The sequence below is a fragment of the Canis aureus genome, chromosome 8 (genome assembly GCF_053574225.1).
Source record: "Canis aureus isolate CA01 chromosome 8, VMU_Caureus_v.1.0, whole genome shotgun sequence".
NCBI classification, from domain to species: domain Eukaryota; kingdom Metazoa; phylum Chordata; class Mammalia; order Carnivora; family Canidae; genus Canis; species Canis aureus.
This window is the reverse complement of record NC_135618.1, coordinates 19,866,078-19,880,434: the sequence shown is the minus strand read 5'-3', so window position 1 is coordinate 19,880,434 and position 14,357 is coordinate 19,866,078. Positions and strand designations below refer to the sequence as shown.

The following is a 14,357-nucleotide window of genomic DNA, read 5'->3' as shown; positions in this document are numbered from 1 at the left end:
AAAGCTTTCCATCTTTCACTATTGAGTATGTTAGCTGTAAGCATTTCCCAGGCAGTTTTTCTTACATTGAGGTATTTTTCTTCTATTCTTAGTTTGTTGAGTGTTTCTGTCATTAAAAGATATTGGATGTTGATAAATGCATTTTTTGCACCAATTGGGATGATCATGTGGTTTCTATCCCTCATTCTGTTAATATGGTATATTACATTGATTTTCATTATAAATCCACCTTGATCAGTGTGTAGAATTCTTTTAATGTGCTATTAAGTTTGATTTTTAGTATTTTATTGCAGATTTTTGCTAAGTATTCATCAGGTATATTGATCTGTAGTTTTCTCATTGTGTCCCCGTACTCACCTAAACAGTACCCCAGTTTTTTATACTTTTCAGGTATGGATTTAAAAACTACTTCCTATCAAACTTCATTATAAATTCTCCTTTAAAAAATATGTTTACAGTGACCTAGTTTGACTCTCTGGGGGAACAAATGCAATTAAGAGGCCTTTTTTTCTTGGACTTTGAAATCTAACTGAACAGAGCAAGATAAAAAAAGAATGAAAGTCAGAGTTAGTTACTGTCTTTGTGTGGTGTTAGTGTATTGTGGTAAAGTATACATATAATATTTAACATTTTAAGCATTTTAAAGTATAGGTAAGTGGTATTAAGTGCATTCACATTGTTGTGCAAACATGTATATCCTTTGTATTAGTCTGCTAGGGCTGCAATAACTTGGTGGTTTAAACAACAGAAATTTATTTTCTCACAGTTCTGGAAGCCAGAAGTTCAAGATTATGGTATGGTGTTAGGTTTGTTTGAGGCTTTTCTCCTCAAGATTTTCTTTTATTTCCTCATGCATTTCCTCTGTGCCTGCATCCTTGGTGCCTTTTTCTTATAAGGACACTACTCATATTAAATTAGGGCCCCATCCTTATGTCATCATTTGACCTCAGGTAACCTTTATGAAGGCCCTTTCTCCAAATAAACACCTTTTATGTAGTACTTCTAATTTATTTCTTGGAGAACCTGACGTCATCAGTATATTCATTTATTATTCCTCTGAAAATTACCACAAACTAGGTGGCTTAAAACAACAAACTTACTCCAACAGTTATAAAAGCCAGAAGTCTGAAATCAGTATTACTGGACAGAAATCAAGGTGTCAGCAGGGTTATTCTCTCCAGAAATTCAAGGGAGAATCCATCCCTTGCCTCTTGCAATTCTGGTGGCTACTGACATTCCTGACTATAGCTGCAATCTTCAAGGCCGGTGTTTTCAAATCTCTCTCAACTCTGTCTTCGCCTTTTCTGTGTATAGTCAAATTTCTCCATCCCCTCTGTATAAGAATACATGTGGTTGTACTTAGGGCCCACCCAGATAATCCAGGATAATCTCTCCATCTCAAAATTTTTAATGTAAACATATCTGTAAAGACTTTTCTTTTGGGGGGAGGGGTCATATAAGGTAATATTCACAGGTTCTAGGAATTAGGATGTAGATTCTCTTGCAGGGCCGCTTTTTTCATCCTTTCACACTCAGCAATTCATGGTAGATATTTGGTGCTCTCATTTTGATTTGTAGTTTAGCTTGCAGTAGGTCACAATATCCAGTTCTGGGTCTGTAAATACTGGTGGCAGTGGGTGGCTGAAGAGAATATTCTCATCTCCTCTAGACCTTATACAGAGAATTCCAGGTCTGTGGTTCTTCGTGTGTGGTCCTGGAAATAGCATCACCTTAGGAACTTAATAGAAGTGGAAATCATTGGACTCCAACTTAGAACTACCTAATCAGGAACTCTGAGGGTGGGGACTAACAGTCTGTATATAACAAGGTGTCCAGGCGATGCTAATGTGTGCTCAAGTTTGAGAAACGCTTTTCTAGGTTATTGACATTATTAGTTTTAATAACCATATTCACCTTTTTCTCCAGCTCTTTTCTGCTTAAGTCTAATACTTCAATGAGTCTAGGATTTATAGTCCGCAAACTTTATTTTCTGTAGGGATGCAAACGTGTAGTACCAAAATCTTGGTATTGATGATCAGTGAAATTAATTCAGCTCGATAAAAGTTTGCGCTGGGCTGATTTTTGTCAGTTGTATTTTTACTTAGATGTAGTAATTTCATAAAGTAATGTTACTAGATTCAGAAGTGATAGGAATTTTTTTTTTTTTAGTCCTGGAAATGTGAATTAAACTCATTAGCCTGAATTTTACTTATTTTCTAAATCTCTGTAAATTTTGGGATACAGCACAAAATTTCTAATGTTTCATTCAGCCTATATTGTTGTACTTTTACTCTGTGCCACCTACTGACAATGCTGAAATGAATTGAATGAATTCTTTTCCTTGGTGTGTCCACACTGTATGTAGTTTAGAAAACACACAAGTAAACAGTTGATAATAGAGCCATCACCAGTTGCTATAGCAATTGAGAAACACCATAGCTGAACAAATTGAAGAAGGATCTTTCAGGGTGACTAAGCTAAATATTGCAAAACTAGTAAAAAAAAAAAAAAAAAAAAAAGGTGTTAGCAAAGTTAGAGAGAAGGTAGGTATTGTTCACCATGTGAAGCAGTGTGAAAACTGAGAGGACATAGGGGCTGTTCTGGGAGTTGAAGGGGTTTAGTATTAGAAACCTGGAGTGAATGGAAGAGTAAAGATTGGGGATAATCAATAAGAATGAGATCATTGATTAGTACTGTTGAAGGACTTGAGCCATAGATGTAACATCCTCAGGATAGCTATTGCAAAGTGATTACGTACACGATTCTGGGAAGAATAAATATGAGATGATAGTCTGGAAATAGAATAGTTATAGCAATCTAGGTGAGAATGGCAAGTAGGTATGATGGTACCATTTTTTGGAAATAATTCAAAAGAGTAACAAGCCCGATTAAGGTTGGGGAAGGGGAGATGTGTAGAGTACAGGATAAGACATACTGAGAATTTGTGGAATGTAATAAAATTAAGGGTAGGTAGTTTTTCAAGTAAATTTTCAGTGAAATGTTGGGGTAGCTGTTATGTTATACTAGGTTGTGGATTAAATTGAGGAAGCAGGAGAGAACCAGTATGTACTATCCTCTAGATAAGGTCTCTGGCATTTAGTAAATATTTAATCATTGTTAACCATTATTATACTTAGTATATACTTTTATGCCATCTTATACTGTGTTTTTTTCCTTGTACTTTTGGTATATATGTAGTAGTATTAGATAAATATCTAGATAGAAGTGTGTGTTTTATTAACATACTGGCTTTAATTATTGCTGTGCTATTAAAATTAATAAAAATAAGTTATAAATTTTTTTAAAGAGCTAGAAAATTTGTTTCTCATTTGATTAGGTTATTGTTCATAAAAAAATTAGATTTCCTAAAAATTTTAAATGGTCATGTTTTAATTTTAGATTTCCTAAAAATTTTAAATGGTCATGTTTTAGTTGAAACATTTTTTCCAGTAGCTCTTATGTTAAAATAATTTGATTTGCAGTTTTTAATTTAAAAGAGTAAGTGTATCATAGATGTATTCGTTCACACCAGACACACAAAACTAAATGATGGTCTTTACATGTATTCTTTCAGGTTTGAGTTAATTTCGAATGAGATTGTTTTTGCAACGAGATGTTAATAAGACAAAATCTAGGTAAGTAGAAGACTACTTTGTTAAATGTTACCTATTGAAGTAGGGAATAATACAAAAGACTTAAGTTTTTAAAATGTGCCTTCAAGCTCAGAATTAATGAGTTTTTCAATAAAATTTTGAAATATGAAGAATTGACTTTTTTATATACTTGCTGCAGTTGATTTGGTGGGAGTAACAATAGAACTATCAAACTGTGGAACTAGATTCCTAGTTTTCCTTCTTTTACGTTGAGTTTAACTTAAGTATATGGTTCCCAGTGACTATTAAACATTTTAGAAAATTAGGTTGGTATTTGGTTTAGCTATTCAGAAACCAGTTCAGTAAGAGATTTGCTCTATCCTTCAATGTTCTCTTAGTGGATTATAGTGCTTGAGTAGTTTTTGCCTTTGTGGATTTTACTTTCTTATTTCTATTAATGAAGCTCTTTTATAAATTGATTAAGTTGGCCAAATTATGACTTTTTTATGTTAATACAAGTTTCAGGATTGTAAATAATTGTTTTACCATTTTTTTTATGAGTATCTCTGCTGAATGACTTTTCTAATTTAGCATTCTGATTTGCTTTAAATTTTTTAAGACTATTTATTGTCTTTCAGGAAAATGAATTGTGATCATGCACTTTTTTGGTCTGATATGTGAAGGACAAGTTTTTAATAATATAAACTGTTGAATTGTTAGAAAGTTAGATTTGCTATCTTTTGGTAAGTGAACATGGTTTCAGGATATAAACAGATTAAAAAGAATACTTAGATAAATTGTAGTTAACTTGGTCCTTCTCTAATCTAACCAGACGTTTCAGCTGTCAGAAACTTGCTGCTCTCAAAGGTTTAAAAAAAAAAAATAAAGGCTAGAATGAAAAGTAGTTGAGTAATATGCAGTTAGTGTATTCTCAAGAAGTGGTTTAGGCATAATTTGATGAAGGAGAGTTGTGCTTTTATTGCTATTATATAATAATATTTGTAGTGGTAGTGTGAAGAATATTTATTGTGCTCTTATGTTTTGTTAACTGTTTCTCATGCCTTGATAATCTTTATAGTACTTTCTGTAAGGTAGGTTCTTCTGTGTAGAAAATTGTTATTTTTTGGCTTTATAGTGAGCTATTTTCTTTAGGAAGAGTACATTATCTTCACAGAATTTAGTGTAAGGAACACTTGTCTATATATCTTCTTGTAAGGAAGAAAGAGCTAGATAGACTTCTGTACTTAACATCTTATGGAGATTTTGTTTGCTAGTTGAATATACAGTGTTAGAACCTTTATTCTGATTTCTTGTAGGTCAGATGTTGCTTAAGGGATGACACTGGTTTAACTTATTCTGACCTTATACCACAATTATGTAATTTTTCTTTTTTAATAAGATAATTTACATTTTTACATAAACTAAGTTGTAATTTATGTATGCAAAATTTGAAGTATAGAACTGAATGAGGTTTTTACATATATGTTCACACATGTAACAACCGTAGAGATCAAAATGTAGGACATTTTCATTGATCAGAAAGTTTCTTATATTCTTCCCTTTCCAGTCGAATAGCCTTTTCCCCAAGGTAAGCATTTTTCTGAATTTTATCAGCAGAGCTTAGTTTTGCCTGTTCTTGAATTTTATCTTTATAGGATGATATCATATGCACTTTTTATATGTGGCATTTTTTTTATATGTGGCATTTTTTTAGTCAACATAGTATTTTTGAGTTTCCTCCATGTTACTGTATCAGTAGTTTTTATTGCTGAGTAACTATTTCATTGTACAACTGTGCTACAAATTTTTTTAACGTATTTTCTTTAATTTCCTTTATTGGATCCTCCAACTCTCTGACCTCACTTGCCAGCATTCTGCCCTGCTTTCCTTCCTTTAGTTGTCCCCTTTTTTGTTCTACCAATACCTGCACAATAACATGTAAGCCCCATAACACGGCATACAATGGTCTCACTGCAGATATTCCAGAATGCCTAGAATTATCTGAATAAACTATATTTGATGTTTCATATATTTAGTTTTTGTCCGAATTATATGTTGTCACTCTTCCCCAGCCCCTTACCTCCCCAACTGTCATTGTTCTTCCTCCTGGTCATCGGCTTATCTCCTGAAATAGTCCATCTCCAGCATTATCTTTTCCTTTGAGCCACACTGGCCATAAGGCAATAGAATGTTTTCTTTACTGGACAGTGAGCTCTTTGAAAAAGGTAGATATCATCAATGTCTTACTTATCTTAGTAGCACAGTGCCAGAGTACTGTGTGTACTTAGTGAATGTTTGTAAAACAGAACAATAAACAGAATTCTCTCTCAGTCAACTAGGGATTCAGAATACAGGCTGGAATGGGATGAGGACATTGGTGCTTCAGTTGCTTTTGGACTGTGGGAAAAGCCAATGAGGACAATACAGAAGCAGCATTATAGAATTTTGAAAAGAGCAACAAAATATCCCCTAAGTCGTCTTTGAATCCATTTGAAAGAAATGGCTAGTAATGTTCTTAGTTAAGACCTTAAGGAAAACTGTGTTGCTTTTGATTACTCTTTCCAAATGAAGGCATTAATCCATGTTATGGAAATTAGAATGTTTGCTACTAATGATACTCTTTTTGTGAGTTTGTACTAGTTATTTCTTTAAAGATTTTAAAAGATGTATTAGATTAATACAAGTAGAAGATTAAGAAGATTGGTCACATCTATAAAGAAATTTTTTCTCATTTTCCTGAGGGTAAAAAAATATTGGAGTAGAGAAGGAAATTGAATCATAGTCTGGAATTGTGATAACATTTTTGAGTTTTATAGCTTAGGAAGCTTGCTGTTTGATGAAAAATATTTTAAAAATCTTGTTTTATCACTGTACATCTGTGGTATATGAATAATGTACTTAGGAAATTTTAAAAATATTTTAAAGTATTTTATACTAGTTTTTTTCTTCCATATTTGAAATTCGGCTGGTTGGATTGGCCATTGTAGTCACCTAGGGGATTTTTATGCCTTCTAGCAAGTCCAAAGCAAGAAGAAATTCTTCCCCACTGGGATCAATTTGTTGCTTTTCCTCTCTGCAGCTTCTGCCATAAAGGTTGAATACAGAGTTGGACATTGACCCCATCTCATGCTGTTTCTTCTGATCCCTACAAGAATTTTCTTAGACATAGATTCTTATCAAATGTAGAACTTTAGTTATTTGTTTTATTTCATCACGGATGTGAAGTATGTTTAGTTTTATTGTTGATAAAGTTTGAGTATTCAGAGAAATATAACCTTGAGGTTGCTTGATTTAACGTGTATTTGAAATATTTTAGGCTAGTTTCTCTTCTCAGAGGCTGGTAGGTATACCTCAGTTTCAGACTCTTCGTCTTCATTCTTCAATATTTTATAAAGTCAGAAGCTGCTTTTTTCATTTTGCAGAGTCCTTGAATCCAAGGATTTGAAGTTCCTTATGAATATTTATATTAGCTAATTTCTTTAATTTTCAAATTAAGCTCTCAGTGCTTCACTCTCTTTATGAGGAATGTAGATGTGCTGCCCTTTGTTGTAATGTGAAAAATACTTTTAAATTAATAAAAATATTTGTTCTTCATCCTAGATGAGATTGCACAATGTACATTTGACCTTTTTCAAATATATTGTCAAGTAGTATTTAGTATTTTTGAAATTATATTTTTATAAAGTCACATATGCTTATTTATGTATAAGCAAATAGTACAAAGATATTAAGAATAAGTAAAACTCTCCTCTCTCAGCACTATACTACCCATAAATTATCAGAAATAACTGATATATTTTGCATCTTTCTCTTTCCATTTGCTGGCATATCTTGGATGTTTTTCATATATGGATTACATTTAATATAATTGTTTCCTTGTTGATAAAGATATTTGGGTAAATCTCAGGGTTTTTTGCTTGTATATGCAGTGCTGCAATAAATATTCTTTACTACGTTATTGGAATTGTGTGAGAATGTCGGTAAGATAATTTGTAGCATTAGATTGCTGGGTCAGTATATATGTGGACTTTAATTTCTGATAATGCAAAATTGCAATGAGATTATATCACTTAGTATTTTATTAGCAATGTTTTTTAGAGTATTAAATATTATATATATTTGCTATGTGCATGTAATACTAAATATTAACTTGTGTTTTAATCCATGGCAGTCTAATGAATGAAAAGTGGTATTTATTGGTGAATTTTTTTTAATTAGAAGGATTTTAAATTTCCAAGTCTTTTGAGAAAGCAAAATCAATGCAGTGCAAATTGGAACATCCAATTAATGAATTTAACAACAAACCAAAGTAGTTTCCCATTTATTATAGGCTAGCAATGTTTCAAATGGTGAAGCTTCTACTGGTCTTTGGTCTCCTCCAGTCATCTGATGGCAGACTTCAGTGTGAGGGCAGAAATGGTGTTGTAGTTGTAGGCCCAGGCAGCACTGGCTGCCGTTTTCATATAGGAACCACAATGCCAGATCCTCACAGCTTGTCTTTTCATCTTGGTTTTGCCACAGAAGGAGCAAGTGTACTTGTCATCTGGCTTATTTCACTCTTTCTCACCATTTTCCTGAGGGAAGCACCATAACAGGTCCTGTATTTACCCAGGAGTCTGACTTTCTTGGTGTGTTTAACTGTATTGCTGCAACTTAGGTCTGAGCCTAGAGAGCTGGTATGTTTCTTTAATTGTGAGAGTCCTCTTAGATTTGCAGTGTCACCTTCATCATAACCTAATTCTTTTGAAGACTATATAATTGGGACAAATTTTTCTCCTTTATGGTTAAATCCACCAATTAACATATCTTTGTGTGTTATGTACTGCATTTAGTTATTTAATACTGGATAATCAGATTGTTTGTCTTTGTTCTCTTTATTCCTTCATGCTGCTTATTTAGAAAGCATATTTCTTTGTGGTGGATTTCTTTGTAATTTACTACAAACTCTAATGTTAGTGTAGTCTGTAAATAAAAATAAAAGCTATTACTAAGTATTAGGTTAATTAAGTCTAGATTAATAACATGCTGCTCACAGGTTGTCTCTTACAACTCAAGCTTTAGAAAACTTTCCTTCTTTGTATGTTTTTTTCTTCTTTACCTCCCTTAGCATGTGTGATAAGCTGTAACTACTAGTCTCAGTTCTAGCTTTTCTATAATTCTAGAAATTACTAAATTTAAGACCTGAAAAAAGAGCTGGGAAAATCCTTAACATTATTATGGTGGCTTTCTTTGAGTTATTTTTAAGGATTTAGATACTGCCTTCCTTTGGGCTTATTTTTTGCATAGTATTTTCCAGTGTGATGTCTTTTCATTTCTATCTCCCTTTGTCTACATCTCTTAAAACTCGTTAGTTTCACTTTGTTGTTTCATTTGTCTAAAAGGCTAAATAGGCTACATTGATTTGTTTTGAAGCTGTGCTATTTTTCCAAAGAAAGCTTCATCTAGACGTGTATTTGTTATAACAATTTCTACTCAAATCTGATGTGGTTTTCAACTTAACAGTTAAAGGCTAAGTGGCAAATGTCATTCTAATAAATGAACAGGGAACCATAAACTGCCCTGTGAAGTGAAAGAATTTTATTTTTGCTATACAGTTAACCCTCTGTAGTAGGTCTAAACTATAAAAAAAGGTCCTAAATAAAACAAGGTATTCAGTAAGCCTTTATTGAAACATCATGTTCTGGGCAGCCCGGGTGGCTCAGCGGTTTAGGCTGCCTTCAGCCCGGAGTGTGATCCTGGAGACCCGGGATCGAGTCCCATGTCAGGCTCCTTGCATGGAGCCTACTCCTCCCTCTTCCTGTGTCTTGGCCTCTCTCTCTCTGTGTCTCTCATGAATAAATAAATAAATAAAATATTTTAAAAAAGGAAAAAAAAGAAACATCATGTTCTAGGCACTATGCTATATGTTAAATATGCACTCATTGGTAATGAGAATTCTCGGTGTCATATAGCTAATTATGTTATAACTCGTGGACAGAATACTGTCAGGTATATATAGGGAAGGGAATTTTGAAGGGAGAGATCAGGAAAGGCTTTGTTGAAGGAAGGTGATGTTTGAGTTGGGCTCTGAAGAAAAGAATTAGAATTTTGATTATAGGATGACCTTGGGAAAATGTGGACAAAGGGAGTGTGAACTAAGTCTTACTTTAATTTCTAGAAATTATTTTGTAAAATAGTTTCATTTAATTGGATGTCTGTGTTGTCAAAATTACTGGCTTTTTTTTTTTTAGTAGGCTCCAGCCCTAGCATCGAGCCCAGCATGGGGCTTGAACTCACAACCCTGAGATCAAGACCTGAGCTGAGATCAAGTGTCGGGTGCCTAACCAACTGATCCACCCAGGTGCCCCATTACTGGCATTTTCTTAAGTGTACTAAAGTTTATAATTTACTGTAGTTTAGGAAGTCATTGAATGGTTTCCTTGTTCTGTTTTTGAAACTTTTTAACAACTAATTTTGAACCCATCAAGAAATAAATTATACTGTGAAAGACTCCATAATGATCATTGATTTACATATTATACTATTGTACTTAAGAGTGTGAGGCTTATAAATAATTAAAGACAACTTGAAGTCAGGTAGATAATTGCAGACAAAATTAGAACCTGATTCTAATTCTAATCAGAGGTCTTTGAACCTCTGATCTTTTGTTCTTTGAGATGACTGACCATAAAAGCAGATATTTGCAATGGTTTAGGGTCTTCCAGCCAGACTGGGGACTATGGGTGTATATGTCATATGATCAGTGGTCAGTAATACTTGTTTAAGATTTTGATTTATTTTGATTTATTCAGTGTTTTCTGAACTGGTTATTGTAGCTACATTGGTTTTAGCTCATATCTGATACTAGTTATTAGTATAAAGAGGAAGGATGACTAAATATGTAAGTATAATAAGATGGGATTAATGTTGTGATAGTTTGTGTTCTTGGATGGCAATGACCATGTCTGTTTTATTTATTAAGATGTAAGAACTGAATGTATGGGCACCTGGGTAGCTAAGTCAGTTAAGTGTCTGCCTTCAGCTCGGGTCATGATTTCAGGATCCTGGGATCGATCCCTGAGTGTCTGGCTCCCTGCTTGGCAGAGAGTCTGCTTCTCCCTCTGCCCCTCCCTTCACTTGCTCTCTCAGTCTCTTTCTTTTTCTCTCTCAAATAAAAAAAAAGCAAACAAACACTGAGTATGGACTTGACTGTCAATGAGCATTTAATAAAGATTTATTGAATGAAAATATCCCAAGGACTCCCAGAAGTGACATTTAAACTAAAACTTAGAAGAACTGTTAATGATTTATCTAGATAAAATTTAGGGAAGGACTATTGTTAGCAGAAGAAATAGCATGTGGAAGGATGAGAGGAAAGAGAAGGAGAAGATTGGTGGAACTGAAAGAAATGTGGTATGTCGTGAGTGTGGAGTTCTACAAGGAGTGAGGAGAGGGGAGTGGCTAGTGTCAAGAGAGAAGAGGGAGGGACACCTGGGTGGCTTAGTGGTTGAGCACCTGCCTTCTGCTCAGGGAGTGAACCTGGGGTCCTGGAATCAAGGCCCACATCAGGCTCCCCACAGGGAGCCTGCTTCTCCCTCTGTCTGCTTCTCTGCCTCTCTCTTTCTGTGTCTCTCATGAATAAATAAATAAAATATTAAAAAAGAGAAGAGGGAGAGTAAATCTTGAGGTATTTTATTGGGGGTTTTAGAAACCATTTTATTTGTTTATTTAAGAGTTTATTTATTTCTTCATGAGAGACACACAGAGAGAGAGGCAGAGACACAGGCAGAGGGAGAAGCAGGCTCCATGCAGGGAGCCCGACGTGGGACTCGATCCCGAGGCTCCAGGATCACACCCTGGGCTGAAGGCAGGTGCTAAACCGCTGAGCCACCCAGAGATCCCCTAGAAACCTTTTTAAAGTGTTTGGATTAACAATAATAAGAGATCATTAAAGGAGTTAAAATGTGAGGGAATGATGTGATCAGATCTGTGTTTTAGAAAAACATTTAATTAAGATGTGGAGAACAGATTGGAGGAGAAACTAGATTGGATTCAGGATGACCTGACTTTAGAGTGGTAGTGGTGGGGATAAAAAAGACAAAGATTATTGAAAAATGGCTTGTTCCATATGGATTTATGAGTTGCTGTTTTTATTACAGTTTCTGGCCTCTCTTTACTCTTAATTAAACAAGATTTAATACTATTGATGGATAAATAATTGTACTACTAATAACAAAAGTCTTAACAAAGATATTTGAGTACCTGAGAGGATTTTAAATGTGTTGAGTCTTGGATTTCCATGAATATTGTCTAATACATACTAGCTGAATATGAATTCTGATAATATTTGATGAGGAGACATTTTCTAGTTTGAGTAACAAAATTTGGGTTAAGACTTTAGGGTAATCATGATTCAGAAAATCATTTGGGAGGGTTTGCGTGGGGAAAAAATATCATTTGTAGGAAAAGTGTATATGAGTAGGACCTTCCCCACCTTGTTCCCCCCATTGTATACTCACCATCTAGAACAGTTCTTGTTACAGAGATAATATATTTGTTGAATAATCAGTCAGGGTTTACATAAAATATTTAATATCTAACCAATTTTATTTTTAGTCAGATGACAGAGTGGCAGACAAGTTAGTTTTTCCAATTTAAATGATTATACTTTTAAGTAATATTCCCCCTTTTAAATTACCCTGTAACCATTCATATTTATGCTGATTTCCTTCTATGTTCTTCCCTCTCAACACTGCTTAATAATGCCTTTTTATAACTTGTTTCCCTTCTCCAATCCCTAATCCCTTGTAACCAATAATGTTTGCCATTTCTATAATTTTTTCATTTCATGTGATAGAATTATACAGTATACAATATTCTGGTATTGACTTTTTTCAGTCACCACAATTCCCTCAAGATTCATCCAAGTTGTATACATTGATTAGTTTATTCCTTTTTATTGCTGAGTAGTATTTCATGTTGTCAGCGTATCATAATTTAACTGTTCATCTACGGGAGAACAAATGTCTGGGTCATTTCCATTTTGGGTCTATTATGAATATAGCTAATATGAACATTTGAGTACAAGTTTATGTGTAAACATCAGTTTTCATTTCCCTAGAATAAATGCCCCAGAGTGCAATTGCTGAGTGCATATGCTAGTTACATGTTTAGGTTTAATAGAAATGGCCAAATTGTTTTTCAGCATTTTTTAAGTGATCTAGTTTCTCCACATTCTTGCAAGCATTAGGTGCTGAAAGTAATTTAAAAAAATTTTTTTTATTGTAGCATTTTGAAAGGTGTGTGGTGTTATCTCATTGTGTGTTTCCTCTATGGAACTTCATTTTTATTAGTGTGACTATATCAATTTGAGTAACTTAATCCTGTCAGTCCTTCTGTGCAAACTGAAAAATGGAGAATGTTATAGACATCTGCAAAATTTGTTCTAAAATTCTAATTGTTTCATTCTGTTTTCTGAAGATGCTGATGAAATGTGTGGTCAGTCAAAACACCCAAAAGTTAGGAGGCAGTATATGTCATTCTACCTTTAGAAAGATTAAAAAAAATTAATGATCTAAAAACAAAAGTCCGCACAGCCTAAACTAATGTATGTCAAAGAAGTGGAACTGGCAAAGATAACACTTATCTATGGAAAGCAAAGACACATACCTAACCTCTAAGGCTTATATTATTATGTCATTTATCATTTGACTATAGAAAAAAAGTACTGTATTAGGATAGCCTACCTCAGTATGCTTTTCCATTAAAAATTAGAAGGGTTTTAAATTTCCAAGTCTTTTGAGAAAGCAAAATCAATGCAGTGCAAATTGGAACATCCAGTTAATGAATTTAATAACAAACCAAAGTAGTTTTGTTACAGAATTGACCCATTTTTTATAGGCTAGCAGTGTTTCAAATGGTGAAGCTTCTACTGGTCTTTGGTCTCCTCCAGTCATCTGATGGCAGACTTCAGTGTGAGGGCAGAAATGGTGTTGTAGTTGTAGGCCCAGGCAGCACTGGCTGCCGTTTTCATATAGGAACCACAATGCCAGATCCTCACAGCTTGTCTTTTCATCTTGGTTTTGCCACAGAAGGAGCAAGTGTACTTGTCATCTGGCTTATTTCACTCTTTCTCACCATTTTCCTGAGGGACGCACCATAACAGGTCCTGTATTTACCCAGGAGTCTGACCTTTTTGGTGTGTTTAACTGTATTGCCACAACCTTGGTCTGAACCCAACATGGGGCTCAAACTCTTGACCCTGAGATCAAGAGCTGTACACTCTACCAAATGAGCTAGCCAGTTGCAGCATAACGTGTTTGAGGTTCATCCATGTTGTAGCATATGGGTATTTCATTACCCCCCCCCCTTTTTTTTTTTAAAGATTTAGTTGTTTTAGACAGTGCATGCCAGGGGGAGGGACAGAGGGCGAGAACCTTCAGTCAAACTCCTTGCTGAGCTGGGAGCCATACCTGGGGCTCCATCTCAGGACCCATGAGATCATGACCTTAGCTGAAACCAAGAGTTGGATACTTAACTGACTAAGCCACCCAAGCGCCCCAGCACTTCATTTCTTTTTATGCCTGAGTAATATTCTATTGTATGGCTATGCTGTATATTCTTTACCTGTTCATCTGTGGATGGACATTTGGGTTGCTTACACCTTTAGGCTATTTTGAATAGTGTTACTATGCACATCTTAATTATTTTTTTAAGTATATGGTTTAATAGTATTAAGTATATTAACATTTTTATGAAACAGATATCCAAAACTATTTTATCTTG

The 14,357-nt window shown here is 34.4% G+C and overlaps 1 protein-coding gene and 2 pseudogenes across 17 annotated transcripts in view; 1 reads left to right on the top strand and 2 right to left on the bottom strand.

The window, feature by feature from the left end:
• The window catches only part of ZNF644 (zinc finger protein 644), a 107,273-nt gene that overhangs the window by 31,312 nt on the left and 61,604 nt on the right, over positions 1-14,357 (top strand). For 14 of the 17 annotated variants that reach the window (XR_013384324.1, XM_077905366.1, XM_077905368.1 and 11 more), the window contains one exon: positions 3,575-3,635. The exons of 1 other annotated variant lie outside the window; for it this stretch is intronic. Coding sequence is in view for 14 of the 16 variants with exons in the window: in XM_077905366.1 (XP_077761492.1) it covers positions 3,592-3,635 (44 nt within the window). In the remaining 2 variants the exon portion in view is untranslated. Of the gene's footprint in view, positions 1-1,669; positions 1,800-3,574; positions 3,636-9,823; positions 9,934-14,357 lie in introns of those variants that run through there. 2 more of the 17 variants (XM_077905369.1, XM_077905372.1) reach the window with 2 other exon arrangements.
• On the bottom strand, positions 7,952-8,703 carry LOC144318150 (large ribosomal subunit protein eL43 pseudogene; annotated as a pseudogene).
• On the bottom strand, positions 13,501-13,814 carry LOC144318145 (large ribosomal subunit protein eL43 pseudogene; annotated as a pseudogene).